We start from the raw sequence: 16,731 nt of genomic DNA on the forward strand, positions 1-16,731 counted from the left end.
GTCAGTTACTTATTATTAGTCTTTTTTCTTACTAGGGATTCTAGGCAGCAGTGATATTCGTTTCCTTTGATTTTTCGTAAACATGTTTTCAGCTAAATATAATATGGTAAGGTAAAGTAAAAGTGCTAAGTAAGTTATGAAGTGCAGGAATTGGAGAAACTATTATAATATCAAGAAGCTTTTTACGGAGGCAACACGTGCTTGAAACACATTGTTGTACACTCATTTAAGTTGTCAGTAAAAGGATAAAAAATAAATTATATCGCGTATCAATCCGCCTATGATGTGGCAACACGTGTCATTGCAACTCGTGATCAATTAGTTCTCGATCGATCTAAATCAGACCTGAAATACATTTAGAGACTAAAGAATAGAAACGATGAAGTGTCCGGCGTTAATCAATCCGCCTGGGATGCGCCATCACGTTCACTTCTATTCAGAATTGTTTGAGGTTTACAAACGCGTGACTATGATCGGGTCAAAGCGACATGAAATACACGAGCGCACTTACGGTGCATTTGCGTACGAGCTCGAAACGGCGTGGTGGAGGCAGCAGTTGGAACCGAGTGGGGACCGTCGCAAACAGCGATGGTGCCAGCAAGAGCTTCACCACGCTACACCGAAGCCGCGTACGTGCTTCATGTCATTTTGACCCTACTAGTCAATACAATGAGCTGCCGATGTATCAAGACAGTGTTTCTATCCTCGCAGACTAGTCTGGAACCAATTTATCGACTTAGGAGAGGTGAAAGGCTTGGTTGGCAGTTGAATCGTCGATCGTGGCCACAGCGGGCCTGTTTCCGACTGCACTAAACCCACTTTTATGTCGTCAATAACACTCCTTTTTTACACTTTGTGTTATGGTCACTTGTAGTTGTGGATTTGAAGTCTTTAATCCATAGAGCACTTGAAATAGATGAAGTAGAAGTTGCATATCAAGACACTTCATACCTCATTGGTGTTCGTAAAAGGTTGATTTTTTTGTTTTTACTATTCGATTTATATTCGCTCAGTTCTACGCATACACAGTTTATTTGTGCCTCTCTTGCAGTAGTTTAGTTGCTATTTGGATCACACCCAGATAGCAGATAGGGGCCTAAAAACTGAACAGAAAGCTTTCTTTTGCGTGCTATGGTACGTGTATCAATTCAGACGATGGACTTTCTCTCCTTGTGCCAGGATGACCCATGCTTTTCGCTATGGGCGTAAACATGTCCACACGCGCATGTTTGGATGTGGTTGTGTGTGGGTAGATTGTTCAAGCAGATCGATCCCGTCCGAAGCTTACGATTAAATGGCTAAGAAGTGCAAGAGAAAGAAGGGAGCAGAGTTATTATTAGGAGCACAGTGTCACGAAACTGACAGTTTTGATACCAGCAAAAAATATAGAGTTTGGTGTAGATTACAAGTATGAGCGTGGCTCCACTCAGGCCCCCTAATCATCCTGAAAATGGTGAGGGAACAGCTTTTGTTCCTAGTGAGGAGACCTCACTAATCTATCGACTGTTCGCTCGTGGATGCGCTGCGTGCACAATTGACCATTGGGACCATTTCACGTAACTCGTGGAAATAAACGCCGTTTTACAGAACAGATTAGTGTGCCACTCCCACTCGTAATCTATACCCCCAAACTCTATCAACTACTATTACGCTGTCTTTTAATGGACTCACATTAGGGCATAAAAAATCTAGTGTACGGTAAACAAAGCGGGACATTATAAGCAGAAATATACACTGTTCATTTTGTGCAGCGCTACTGTGTGATTGCTACTTTTCTCAAACAGTCAGAGATCAGTCCTAGACAGAAGTGAGACTTCTGCATTCTCATCCAACAATGACTATCTTCCATACTACTATTCAAAAGAAAAAAACTGCAACTAGAAATAAGAATAAAATTAGCGCAAAGTTGCATTAGTTGCTGGATAACGACGCAGTAATTTTCATTGTGCAGACAGGTTTTATCCATATCTGTACAAAATCCCCATTTGTTGCTACTTTTCCTTGCTTTTTTTGAAAACTAGCTGAAAAAAATAACAAATTTCCCCTCCTAACGTAGAACAGCAAACGTCACATAGAGATAACGCAGAAGGCTAAACAGGGGTTTGTTGGAGCTCACTCGACAGTGTTCCACAATTCAGCGCAAGGAAACGAACGCTGTTGCTAAAGATTGCATAAATTTCAAGGAGTACAATTTTGCAAGGTGATACAGACGTAATTTGTCTTCTATACTGCGGCAAAATCTTGCGTCCTTACTTTTCCTAGTTTTTTTTTTTTTTTTGAGCTCTATTCGAGAAGCAGGTATTTCCTCTCATTTCTGAACATTTCGATTTGGAGAGAGCCGTGTCACCTACAGAGATAAAAAAAATTTTTGTTAATAGTTTTCGTTAGTGTTTTATCAGAATATAACAATAGATTTCTAGCCATAGTCACGCAAGTAGATGCAACTACCGCTGTAAGACAGCGTGTACGCGTAAAGATGTCTCCTCAAAGTGATGGTGTGAAATTTGCCATTCTACAATGCAAACATCTCTGTTGGGCATCCTTGAACAGTAACAACGAGCCGACAATTCCCATAGGATATGGAACGGCAGTGAATGCATGGATTCCGTGTGCTTTATTACTGTAGATCAAGAAAGTTACGTAGATCACCTCGATGTTCGGAGACGAGCAAAGATGCGAGCAATCTAGTCATGGGATGCTAAGTAAGGTAAGTCATACTTACTAGGTCATAGGTAGTCATACTTAGATTCTAGTAATTCTTGAAGATCTTTAACTGTTCCTCCGTTTTTCAGAAGAAAAAAAGAACCTTTATCTATAATGGTGCTTTGCCCTTTTCTTAAACTCTACATATGTATACAAAATATTATCTGCTACAACTAGCCATTCACCAAGCAGCGCATATACACATACGCACATAGTTACGTCTTTCAAAATATGAAGTTGGAAGACAGTATTAGGTTACAGTACAGTCAACATCTCTTAAAACACAATACCGAATCTAATGACTAAAAACAGCATGCAATGACTCAGTCCAAAAAGAATCACAGATAAACGACTTTCTATACGAAAAGGGAGGTCGCTATGTACAGTCGTAAAGGAGCCTTCTAAAAAACAATCTTACAGAACAGCTAACATCAACATAAATAATTATACCCAAACTGTGGGACGGTATTGGCGAATCAGACACTCCCATTTGATTACGAAGGGAAATAAACATGCTCTAAGCAGTGATGAGATCACAACTTATAGATGTGATAGATGAATAAATAGGTCGGGAAAGAGTCAACGACAAGGGAAATAGAGAAGGCAACCGAGCTAAAGTGGCAGCAGAGTGGCACGTTTTTTCTAGTAGCTCTGTGCGAAGTGTACAGGCAGCATCCACGCTAATAAAGCCCATTTAAATTTGATCTGTGAACCTACACATATGAATGGCACGAAAAAAGAACAGGTTTAAGGTTAACGGAAAGGTATTAAAAGTGCTAAAGTTCTACTTCTGAAGTAGAACTGCAATACTGATTGTTGTGGGCGCTGCAGCCCGCAATACCATACCATAAATTGAAAAAAAAAACTGAATGGAAAAACAGTCCACGCTCTAGATGCCACATCATTATTGCATTTTGTGCGAAAGCTGTAACAGGTGTGAGGTCAGTGCGTTAATGCGCTTGAACATTCCTGAATTCATGCAAGAATGCTAAGAGCATGGGCGGTGCCTTAAAAAAGACTTAACAATGTGAAGACATCACCATCGCGCACCAACAGCGACGAGGTAGACCGGGCTTATTTTATCGCCGGTTTAAAGCCAACTGTACCAGCAGTGACTGTTGACATGACTGCTACCAGAAACACTTTTGAAGTGCATGACATATTCTGTGATACAATTCAACGAGAAAACTGAGGAAAGTAAAGAATCACAAGTGAGTTAGGGTCAAACAGCGGTACTCGCTGTTGTGGTACCAGCTCTTCTTCGTCGCCTATCCAGTGTATTTCGTAGCTCTTCCTTTTCTCGCCTGAGGACTTCACGTACAAGTGAACGCACAACTCCAGAAACGACCATCTCCTCAGTCTCCTCAGCAACTTCTTCAGCTATATTAACCATCCTGAAAATAAAGCTATGCATTCTATACACATTGGAGCTTGGAGATGTTGCTATTTTCTTCAAACAAAATTATAAAAAAGTTCCTTCGGTCTCCGAACGAAACTAATGATCATCACCATAAAAAGAAACCAAAAAAAAGGCATAGAACGTACTAAAAGAAAACTAAAAGTAACCTAGATGGTGTAACGACGTTTCTTCCTTGGGGTGAGCTTTCTACGGTCTGCCCTTTCAAAATGCCTAGCTCTCTGTCTGAAAACACTGTCGCCTGCAAAAGCAATGACCGCTTTCTTTCGATTGTTGATGTTTCCTCGTAAACCTGAAGCAGAGGGAGCATTCAGTATTTCATTTTTGAAACTTTGGTAGACCTTTTGAAATGATGAAGCTAGGAAAAGTGTGCACAAAATTAAAACTCCAACATAGGTGTATTTCCGCATTAGCCCAGAACATGATTACGCGCTTGAAGGATTGAGTTAGTTGAAACGACATAGGGTCAGTAACAAATAAATGAAATAAACATATGGATTGTAGGGAAACGGGCAGCGCTGTAGAGCAGCAATAAAGAAATTTCCCCAAGTTTCCTATACTTCCAGAAAACATTCAAAAGAGGATGCCAGATTAGATATGTTTATCAAATGCGTTGTGCGGGACCTACCACGTAATTGATGAGGTCAGCAATCACTATGCGAACATCTCTCTTGACGTCTTCTTCGGCAGAGATTCTCTGCTCCTCACTACTCGATCGGCTACTATTATCTTGCGCGGGATTTCTACTGGTAACTTCTTCGTTCGAACACGTATTTGATTTGAAGAAATCAACTCTGGTTTGTAATCCAGAGTGCTCGAATGAAACAACATGTTCTGAGTGAGCAGATTCTTTTTCAGTATCCGTGTTTTGCTGTTCTGTGATGACAGTCTTTTCTTCATTATCTCGCTCCTTCTCAGGATTTCTTCGGATGGTCACTAAATTTACAAACGTAGCTTGTTAGCGAAGCAAAACAAAAACGACATGTCCAACCTTTCTCTGAATAAGATGGCCACCCAACAGCAGATTCAGAAAGGCACGATGAATGAACAGGAGCTGACAGTGGGCCTTCATTCATAGTAATCTGGTTTGGAATCCCTATTACCAAGCTACTCGGCCGAATTGAAATTTGTTGAATGGAAGAATTCTGAAAGTATGAGTTAAAAGGAAAAGGAAGCTGATCCTTCAGCAGCAACAACACAAAAATCCGAACGAACCGCTGGCTTGCCAGAAGCTGTAGAAACATCAAAAGTTGAAGAAGAAGGTGACACTGAGAACCGACGCAATTTCCGTACAACTGGCTTCGTTGCCTCATTTGCTTGTGAAAGAGCTGGCAAAGAACCCCACTCCGCTTAAAAAAGGACTGCAGTAGTTATGATTTGAGTCCTTTTTACATTTGACTAAGTATTAGTTATTATATAAACCCTTTAGTTGAAACAAATTAGAACAAGAACAATAATAACTTCAAGAGCAGATCCCCCCTTTATTTTTGTATATTCTGTTCTAATAAATTGAATTTCTTTTCATTACCTAGTCCTACAGAGCCATGAGTAGAAGCACTAGTCTTCTTGATTGTTTTCGTTGAGTCTGTGTCGGTCTCGTCTAACGAATGACACGATCCACCCATTACTTGTATACGCTCCTATAAAAATGAAAGGCTAAATGGCCCAGCAGAAGCGATAGAAATGGGCAACTCAGTAAAGCGCACATGAATATCAGCTACGGTTTCAGCACAAGTCAACGATGAACTCCTCATAAACTTCGTCTTTGCTCTGGAGCATCCAGTCAACGTTGATAGGGGACGCTGACAATGCGATGGAGAAAGGTCTACGTCGTTTGTAGCAACAAAACCTGAAAAAGAAATCCAGTCAGAAAGAAGATGATGTTGGCTGCTTCATCAAATCTAAAACCTCCACTTCTAAACAATTCTGTGGCTGTTAGTAGCCCTACTGGAAAGACAAGGTGGAACCCACTGAAAAAGAGAAGCCGGGAGATTAAAAACCGTACCAGGAAACTGACGTATGAAACACCAGGGAGAAGGTAGAGTTCTAGCCGTAAATTACAGAAATGAGCGTGGTTCCACTCATCTTCGGGAAAGGCTAGGAATGAGGTTGTAGATTAAAGGATCCAGAGTGTTTCCACACATCTTTTCTCTCTTTCACGCCATTTTTACGACGATTTCAGTTGCAACGCCGTCCCCCTTCGCTTGTCCCCCTCTTCCCTCCCTTTGTGCACACGCGCCGCGTCCACGAGCGAGAAGTTGGAGATTAATTATGTTACCTGACCTGTCTATTCAAGTGAAACCAATCAATATACTGCTGAGAGAATCGGAACGTGTGCGTAGAGGCACGTTCTAACGTACCTCGTAGGAACCAGAGCGGTTTTTAGGACAACTAGGAGAACTGAGCGGAGCCACGCTCATTTACGTAATCTAAAATCTGCAAGCCGTACTCTACATTCTTCCCGGTGTTTCCGTTACACGTCAGTTTCGTGTTGCTTGGCCCTCAAATCCCACTTTAAACCCTAATCTCAAAAATAGTCTTCAAGAAATCTAAAACAAAAGTCTTAAGTAGTCCAAGTCTAAAGAATAATTATCGAGCTTGAATAAGAAGACCGAAAATTAGGGAAGTACCTGCAGGTGTATCGATGGACGGTGTAGTCTCCTCTCCTCCATCTGGCTCGTCGCTTTTCAGTGCGGATTCGACAGTTGGTACTTCTGGCGAACCATCCATTTTTTGTTGTGCAGCAAGTTTATTTCGTTCGCAGTAACGTTTGATGTCTTCGTAGTAGCGCCGGAAGTCTTCCTGATATGCCCGTACCTGTACAGCTGCGCATTCACCTACGCTCAATTTACCACACTGAATGCATGAAACGTGCCTTCAAGATAGAATTGACATCTAGAGATTTACGAACGGGTAACAGTTATCGAGGAATTGCTTACATCAAATTCCTGGATAATGTTTGGAGGGAACTTACGGAAAACGAGCTTAGGAATATGAGCGCAATCCCTCTCAATTCCACCCTATTCTTGAAAAGAACCCAACACCCCAAATTGTGTTGTATGCTGCCTTAAAAGAAGGATACATTGCTCGTTAGAACACTACTTAGTAGCCAGTTGATCCCTCCAATGACATAAGTAATCATTACAAGCAATGAATTCATATCATCGCGTTATATTCCAGCAACGTGGCAGCATGCGTTAGAGGCATCACCTCACGAAGCTGACGTGGTATGGATTATCGACGGCCTAAAACTATAGGGGGCGTAGATTGCACAAATGGGTATGATCTCGCTCATCTCTCCCTGCATCACTGTAAACAGACGTATTCGGAATACGGTTCCTTACGTCTTCTATTGTTACGCGCCCCGCCTGCGATTCGTCGGAAATCCATTCGGACGTCCCGATAGACAATTCATTTCATTCGACAAAGCGCCTGCGGGGGCGGGGTGCAAGGGTTGCGCGTTGCAATAGAGAACATCGTAAGGAACCGCATTTCGAAGCCGTCTGTTTACAGTGATTCAGAGAGATGAGCGAGATCCCACCCGTTTTTGCTACGCCCCCGTATAGTCTTTGGCCGTCGTAAATCTACACCACATCATCAAATTCGTGGGGTGATGCCTTTAAGACACAGAGTGTTCAAAGCAGGAAAATTCTTCATGCGTTTGGTGCTAGAGATGGAGAAAGAATAAGAAGCGCGTAAAAAAATTCAAACGCCTCAACTTCCAATAGCAAGTTTGATGCATCGAGTGTGGTGAATAGAAGAGTACATACGCAATCGTCGACAACAATTATGAATTCCAACAAAATTGACTGTTTTCCTTTTAAAAGTCCCGAGAAAAAGAATGTGTCAACTTATTTATGTTTTCTTGTTATGCCAACGAGGTTTAGGTGAAACTTTTTTATTGGCCTGATGTTTCGACAAACTCGTCTTTTTCAAAGGCCTGAAAATGGTTCGAGGTAAACCACCGCGTTCTTAAAGATTGTCACCAAGGCGAATGAGATCTACGCACTGTGCAGTATATAATGAGTTTGAAATAAAATGTACAATATTAGCGCACGAGAAAGAAATATCTGCTAGGAAGGCATTGGAAGCATTCTGGATTTCGGTCAGGAATCCGCCCATGAATAACAAAAATGAGTGCGTATCAATTACCAATTACTTCTTGCCGTTCGTAACACTCTGTGAGCTATAAGATTGTCCCACATGCAGTTTCTTAACGTTATCCACACACCAGCACTTAAGGATACTGCACAGTGCATAGATCTCATTCGCCTTGATGACAATCTTTAAGAACGCGGTGGTTTACCAACCCCGCTAGTGGGTGAAACTGGTCAGTTTTTCTCCTTTTAAGGTCTTGCGTGGTGTACTTGGAACAATATCGAGGGTTGGCGAGGAGAGAGGAGGAGTTTGATGGGATACGCATGGTATCAAAGACCTCGAACCATTTTCAGGCCTTTGAAAAAGACGAGTTTGTCTAAACGTCAGGCCAATAAAAAAGTTTCACCTAAACCTCGTTGGCATAACAAGAAAACATAAATACACTATCAAATGCCGAGGTTTCAAGAAGAGAGGACTTGGAGAATGTGTCAACTTTCAAATAAGGCGTTCACAAGTTTACATGGAAAATCTGCACAACATGTGCAACATCGCAACAGGACATTATCCGACCTTAATCGTCCTGCATGATTTCCAAATACATTTAGCGTTAAAACTTTTGCTGATACTAAACAAAACTAAATACAACGACTTATGAGGCAGATATCTTGCTTCTCCACTTCTTCAAAAAACAGTTTTGAGGGTTCTATTGGAGATGTTGAAACAGTAATCAAATAGTTGTCGACAACCGCGATTCTGACCTCTATACGTGCCGGTCTTATTCGATGGTAATGAGAGGCTCACCTTGACATTGGTTGCGACAACACAACTCTGATCTAGATTCAGCAGTGTAATAGATCCGTTGATTTTCATGGCTGAATGAATAGCAAGCAAACCAGCAGAACCTGAAGCGCGATGTGACAACGGTCTTCTTCAAAGCTACAGTCAGCCGAAGCATTTTTAAACATCGAAGATTCATTATAATTATTATATCTTATACAATAATATCATTATAATTATTATATCCCATACAACTCGGGAGCAAGTTTGTCGACTTTGTGTGTGAAAGTCTCGGTTGGATGAGTGCGGATGCGGCCATCTATCAGCTATGCTGTCACAACGAAAACTCTTACCATCTACCATTCATTACCATTATTATTTGGAGCTTTGGTCGTAATATAGTAGAAAGAGTAATTGCTGTCTCACCGATTCCAGGATTGTCCCTAAGATCAACACGTATCAGTGTAGAGTTGTCAGCAAGACATTCGGCCAGCAGTATTGCACCTAAACAGCTGTTACCTCGTCATCACTGGCGCAGCAAACAAAGTCTTCGAAACCAAGCTTAGCACACACTCTGACAAGTCATCTGAGTGTTTTGAAGACCAAGCCTGCGCAGACCACTGCCGTTTCCACCCAATGCCGGTCGCAAGCGTTGAACACCTGTTTCACTGAGTGGATTACTGCCAATATTTAGAGTTTCCAGATGAGGATTTTCGCACTGGAAATATTAAAATTATTGCTGAGAGAATAGTCTTGGTAGAAGAAATAATAAAAAAAAGTACCAAAGCAGCTGCCACGGAGTCCATTCCTCCTGCAGTTATTCTATTATTCCAGAGAACAAGAGCCATGAGAGAGCTTTTCTTTACAACTTCTGGATTACGTAATGCTTCACAAATCTTAGAAATTCCGCCATCCTAAACAGTAGTATGTCACAGTAGAACGTTCCTTTCTTTTGTTTAAATCAGCTACTACGGTTGTCGTCGTAGTGTTTTTCAAGTAATGCAAATTACCAGTATGAAATGCGAACTTCGACATCCATGCGCTTCTTTATTAAAGCTGTAAATGGTGTATCAAAAATGAGATTCAATTTGGTGTTCCCTTACATTCCATACTATAGTATTTCATATCCAACAAGAAAATAAAAAACAATGTGAAGGAAAATTTAGGGATTGTTCGCTCACCCCTAGCTGGTTATTACGTAAATCGATCATCTGTATAGTAAAATTGTTCAATATCAGCTGATATAGATGAGCTCCATCACCACTCTGTATACTATTTTCACCGAGATAAAGCTCCTGAATTTCTATGGTTTAAAGCACTATCGATTAAGCAAAAACAAAGTATAGTAGGGTCAAAACGAAATCAAGCACGGTACAGGTGCGCTCAAAGCGGTGCGGTGGAGCGTAGCAGATAGAGCGGGGAAACTTGGTAGCGCTATCCACCGCTGCAGTTGGCGATGGTCCCTTGTTGATTCCCACCGCCATCTCAACCGCGCCGCTTCGGCTGCACGGCGCAGCCGCTTACACAAATGCACCTTGTCTCATGTTGCTTTGACCCCGACCATAGCATACGCAACAGTACTGGTGTATAACCGCAAAAAAAAAGCGCAAACCTTGAGCACAGTGTTGAACTTCAAGGCACATACAAGACTGTACAAATTCCTTCCAAATAAATTCACGTTTTCAAGGTGCAAGCAACCAAGTACAGGTTGCGGGGTACCTCGAAGCATGCGACATAATGCGGCCAGAGATTTCTCAGAAAGCGAAGTATATCGCAAATTCAGCATTTGCAACGAATTGCTCTAAAGTATTCAAAGTACTTACTAAACAGGACTCAAAGAGTACATAATGGACAAAATTTGCAATACGCACATTTTTCACCGCCTTGAACACGTCTGTCCATCCTCGAATTGTTATTTGCTTGTTGAAAGAAAGGTTCAACTTATGGGCTGATTCATAGAACTCGAGCATCTCACTCAGAGCTACTGCCGCCTGAATTTTGTGATAAGAACTACTGACAGGTGAGACGGATAAGAAGTTAAAAAAGCAACATCGTCATCCAGAAAAGTGTACTCGAAGTCAACAGTATCGAACTGCACTCTTCGGAACACTTCTTCGAGGGCCTCCATCTGAGCTGCTGACACACGCTCACCCTTCAGTGAAAAAACCTCCTGTCGAATGCACGATGATTGCTGCAGTCTCTAAAACATTGGACTTGCTCTGAAAAATGAACCAACCTATTGTTTCCAGCACAAAACACAGGATTTACCAAATATATCATGACTACCCTTTTTTTATTGCCCAGTCATGGCTTTTGACAAAATGCCTTGCACTTTTTGAGAGTAACTCTCTAAACATAAAAGGCTGACAGTCCATCCTTGGGTAGAAGCCAACGAAGGCAATGAAAATGTGGACTACATTTTAAGAAAGTCTGATAATACCCTTCCCTCGTTTGAAAAAATATTTTCATTCAGCCGTAACATTTTTATGCATTCTGTAAATATCGACTTTATCATAAAACCGAAACAAACCTCTATTTGACGCTCAACTGATGCAATTGTTGGTATTCCTAATTTCTGGCAAGATCTTCGATAGCATTTTAGAATTTCTTCGACATCAGGCCCTTCTGAAAAAGTATTGGGACACCATTCATCGCAGCGAGAAACTTTCCAAAAAAAAATCGTCTCTAATAAGAACGAACATTCGGTTAACTTAAGCTTCTTGATGAGTGGTAACCTACTCCTTTGTAGATACAGAAAAGGAAATTCATTCTAAAGAAAAATTAGCTGGCTCTATGAAGAACGGACCTTTGCATCCTGCGCACTGTGTTTCCCCAACAGACGCAAATGCCGGCGCGGAAGCCTCACAGTACCCAGAAATGAGTTGCTCATCATCAAATCGAACTTTTCGATCATGAGAACACTTATTAATTTGCACGTCGTCATCTGAAATGTGTCGAAAAAGGAAATCAAATGAGCGAAGCGAAACCAACTGTACCTTTGCAATTGAATGTTTACATCAGAGAAGAACGTTGTACATACAACGTGATGAAATCTTAATTTCCAAACTTTATTTTTTATAGATTCGAAGACCCGAACTATAATTGAAGCTATTAACCAATTTCCTTTCTTCCTAGCAAAATTGGTAAGTATTGCCGGATTTACTTGGACGAATCAGATATTCTATTCAGCAAAACCAGACGGACTAGACGACGTCGACTGCGAATTAGCTTGTTCGCAACCTTTCTAAACATTTCCCACGATATAATGAACACGCTTTTAAAAAAATTATTTTGGGTTGCGATAAGAAAGCAAGTGGAGTAGCCACAAAAAAAAAATAAGGACATCACCCCACGAATCTGAGGTGGTACGGATTTCAGGTGGAGTATTCGTATACGGCATAGTAGATTATGGAGAGAGGGTGATTCCGTCCATTTCTTCGTAATTTCCGTAAAAAACGGCCTGGGAGATGCGGCGCGTGCACGAAGCTGACGCGGTCCAAACGAACTTGTAGAAAATAGCGCGCCGGGACGCTCGAAGCCGTATCTTCCGAGCCATTTTTTTTACGGCAATTAGGAAGGAATGGACGGAACCACCCTTCTCTCCATAATCTACGATCCCGTATACGAGTACTCCACCTGAAATCCGTACCACAGATTCGTGAGGTGATGCCGTTAACAGAAAAATGGTGCGTCACGATAGTTACGGATTTATCATCCTTCCTAAATCTGTGTGCTTTTGATCTCAACGAGTAAAGAGGAATTCTATTAGACTAGATGCACACAGGTCGCATTGTATCTACTGTTTAGTTCCTTAGCAGACAGACTTGACAGATTATAACCACGCGCTTTATTTGAAGTCAAGAGTATAAAGAAAAGCGTGAGAGTGAAAACGGAACCCTAATTCTTGAGAAAATGTATTGCCCATGTTCGACTGTCTTTGAACAGGTAAGCACTAGCCAATGTGTGGCTGTTTAAGTTTGCCTACCGTTTGGATACTTTCTGTAGGGTGATGAGGCGCTTGAGAGGATAAATCACTAATGACTTTGAATTTTCCAGGCTCTGACGAAGGCGATAACGCCGAAACGTTAGCTGTTGTTTAATAAAGGCGATCAATACCAATCTTGGCTGCAGCTCAAGAAAATCAATTAAAACTCTCGAGAGGATGTTTTAAAAAATGTCGAAGGCGAAGGGAGAAGTGATACACAACTGCTTTGTATCGGACAGTTCATATAAATAGATATCATATAGATAGATAGATAGATATGCGCAATAAAATACAAAGAAATGTTTAGATAGGGACGAGAAAAAAATCAAGTTTCTGAAGCTTTACCTCGATACATCGCACCCGATATAGTCATCGCAAGGCAAAGTAAATGTAGACAAAATTTGACAAATAACAGATTTTATAAAAAAAAATTCCGAGCTGAAGAAGCTGTAGTAAGGCCACGCCGATCAGGAAAATAAACTATGAACCTATAAGAAAATAGCAAAAGAACTCAGAAAGCCGCATTTCACTAGATGGTCATCCTTTAAGTGGAGTCAACTAGAAGGTGTGTTTGATTAAAAACACGATTAGTATCGAGATCTTTCAAGACTTTGTAAATCATCATCGAACTTAAGTTCGAATGATCTACAAAGTCTTGAAAGATCTTGAAGATGAAAGATCGAATGATGAATAACATTCTTTCAATGTCCCTTGGATTACCATCTCATCGGATCATTTTATAGCAACTTCTTTACAAAAGTCACGTATTATAACTGGTTCCGGTGTGAATACGACCGGTACTTAATGCAGTGAGGAAGCACAGGTTGTAGGAATAAATAGTACTGATTCTGAAAGCGAGTGAGCTAACCAGAGCATGCACTCCTACTGAGTATGAACAATGAATAGAATAGCAGAATATTCAGAGACTGTCTAACAAAAATGCCTTGACCTTCAACTTGAAAACAAAAATAGCAGAAAATGCAGTCAAATGGAAACACGAATATAAGCCATGGCCATGGTTTCTCCCTAAAACAGTAGCAAGCATGTCTATCAGCTCCGATTCTGAAACAGCTACGAACAAGCGAGCGATACTACTGCTATTTCATAAGACAGACAGCCGAAAAATGAGTTGACACAATCCTAAGGGTGAGCATTTCCCTTCTCACACTGAGGTTGTTGTTGTTGTTCAACACATGAACCGTCGAACGTGATCGTTAGGGAGAATCACTTTGGTCAACTGCTCTTCTTCGGAGTTGAAATGCTATGGATCAAATTCTTGCGTCACGATGGAGTTATAAGAGTATTTCACTTCTGCCTGCAAGCTTAGAACAAAATAAAGCCTACGCCATTGCAATGAAAACTATCCATTCCGTGGACCCTCTACTGCAAGTACTAGTAAATTGTTAGCGACGACGCACAAGAAGCAGCCCACTTATACTAGGAATAAGCAACGAATATTGAATAAAAGGAGTAAACTAACATACCACTAGTACTAAGGGCGTGATTATGTTCGCCAGCACTTTTACGACGTGGGAGACTGCTCGATCCTGCAGCTGCCGGTGAAAATAAGCCATTACTGGGTGGTATGTGGGCAGTAGAGTGACTGGTAGACGCTATCGAAGCATCGTAGAGACCAAGCAGATCCTGAAGTGTTCGGATGAGAACATAGTTGTTCGTATAAGCTTTTTTCTTTCAGAAATAACCTTCAAGCCTTCAATAAGGAAACACACCTAGAAACAAACAGTAGCAAAACACTAAGAAAACTACAGACCATCCGCACATTTTGCAAAAAGGCAAAAAAACAACTGTTTCTTGCGCTTCAAATTAATCAAGGCAAATATAAACAAAACGTTTTCACAAACTTCGTGACAACATGGAATAATCTTGGAACTTAGTCTATACGGTTACTTGAGTCAAATTTTCAAATGGCCTTAACTCGAACTATAAACTATAGGTCGTGCAGCCAAACACTCTCGTAAAATATACAGGTCCCTTACTTCAACGATTTTATTTCCGAAAATATTGTTAGCGATGTACGAAAGAAACGTTAGCGTTGTAAGAAAGTAAATAGACCCCAAGCATTAAGAAAATCGGGTACTTGATTGCATTGCCTTTTCTCGAATCCAATTAACTCGTAAGGCCAACGTCCGAATGATGAGGTTCAGGGAAAATTTAAGCACAGTTGAAGCAGTTCCCAGCTGCTGTTAGTGACACACCTAGTACGGTTTCGGGCATGATAACCAGAAATAAGAAAAGAAAAAATATGTAAAAAAAAGGCACAATATACTAGCCGAATTTGAAAAGCGCTTTTCTATTGTATATAATTTCCCAAAAGCAACTTTAACTGGACGGAACTGTGAAGCAAGGCACGCGAACAAGCTCTGGTTTGTGAAGAAAACAGAGAGAACAGATACTGATGGAGTTCCCGCTTGACATCCTTACAGAAGGAACAAGAAAACACAGTTAAGTACCTGAAGTCCTGAGAAAAATTTGATCGACATTTGTTCAGCGAGCTGGTTTTCGACGGCGGCTGCTGGAGCGCTAGACCCGATAGCGACATCGGAGGACGTGATTGTCGCGATGGGGCACTGAGTTTGCTGCGACGAGGGACCTCGCCCAGCCAGAGTCGCCGGAAGTCTAGTGCAGTACCCGCGTGCAGTACTGCGGAATTGCGAGGCGCGCGAGTAGCGGAGAAGCGCGCCGCGCGACCGTCGGCGAGGACCGCGGTGCGGCCGCCCGCGGCCAACGGCACTCGCGCCCACAGAGGCATCAGTGAGGCTCGCGCCGAGGATCGATCGGCCACTCCCCCTCTTCCACTTTAATCAATTCAGCACACAATCCTCTATCTATGCCCAGCGCTCCCATATCAATTGTACTGTCTCGTGCCGTCCTTCGTTGAAGCGCTCCACTATGATGCTAACCGGATCTCACCTGTCCGTCCAGTCGGCGCTGAACGATCGGCTTATCGAAAAGGCGGCGTCACTGAGTCTACGGATCGTATTTTTGCTGACTTTATCATATTCTACGTTGTTTTCTTATTCCTCTGACTTCACTGCCCCACTTTTTTTTTACCGATCAGCTCGCCGTAGACAGAAGTATTTCCTTCTTGCTCCACAATAGGCAAATTCAACACACGAATTTTTCTTTACTTCACATACGAAGTTTTTGTATCTCATTGACTCTTTTGATTAGTATTAATTTTTTAAAGAGGCGAAAAATGAGATTCATGTTACCGTCAGCTTTTTTCTCATATTTGTACTGCAGTGTCGGTGCAAGTGAAAGTGATTTTTTTCCTAATAGAGTTTCAAAGTAGATGTGTCGTAAAGATGTAGTGTAAAGTGGGAGAGTGCCTCTTAAAAGTGAGGTGACTTCATATGGCATATTTTAGACGTTTTTTTTTGTGTTTGTTTCACTGAACCTCTGCAATCATAACACTTGAAATGATCAGTAATTTCTCTGCATAATATTTGTGATGTGGTTTTATATGTGCTCATATAGCAAGTCTTGAATTAATAACCCTCTTCGCCATTTCGCCATGATTCTGCCTACGATTTTTTAATGTGGATGAAGATTATATGAATCAAGCGTCTTTCTTTTTGAATCACTGTTTAGTGGTTCAGATGTTCTTCTCTTTAGCTCTTTTTTGCTTCAAGAAGTCTTGGTTAGATGTCCTACTCTAGTTACATTTTTCCCTTTATTTTTATTTGAAAAAAGCACGTGTGGAGTACAAGCATTTAGGATTTGTTCGACA

The 16,731-nt window shown here is 41.3% G+C and overlaps 1 protein-coding gene across 3 annotated transcripts; it reads right to left on the bottom strand.

Annotated features, from left to right (window-relative positions):
- Window positions 1-3,925: 3,925 nt before the first annotated feature.
- On the bottom strand, window positions 3,926-15,750 carry RB195_014043 (uncharacterized protein; the record flags this gene model as incomplete). Of its 3 annotated transcripts, none has more annotated exons than XM_064204143.1 (21): window positions 3,926-4,097; window positions 4,270-4,412; window positions 4,749-5,056; window positions 5,112-5,265; window positions 5,336-5,469; window positions 5,649-5,760; window positions 5,827-5,969; window positions 6,751-6,922; window positions 9,020-9,120; window positions 9,422-9,499; window positions 9,569-9,713; window positions 9,778-9,909; window positions 10,177-10,290; window positions 10,608-10,796; window positions 10,867-10,986; window positions 11,046-11,195; window positions 11,526-11,620; window positions 11,802-11,939; window positions 14,465-14,624; window positions 15,452-15,577; window positions 15,643-15,750. In XM_064204143.1, 21 exons carry the CDS (start codon window positions 15,748-15,750, stop codon window positions 3,926-3,928), a joined length of 2,994 nt encoding a protein of 997 aa, XP_064060022.1. The 3 variants fall into 3 exon arrangements, with proteins under 3 accessions (XP_064060022.1, XP_064060023.1, XP_064060024.1); XM_064204142.1 differs by having other exon boundaries at window positions 6,751-6,937; XM_064204141.1 differs by lacking the exon at window positions 15,643-15,750 and having other exon boundaries at window positions 6,751-6,937; window positions 15,452-15,481.
- Window positions 15,751-16,731: the final 981 nt, after the last annotated feature.

This window comes from Necator americanus, chromosome V (genome assembly GCF_031761385.1).
Source record: "Necator americanus strain Aroian chromosome V, whole genome shotgun sequence".
Classification (NCBI taxonomy): Eukaryota; Metazoa; Nematoda; class Chromadorea; order Rhabditida; family Ancylostomatidae; genus Necator; species Necator americanus.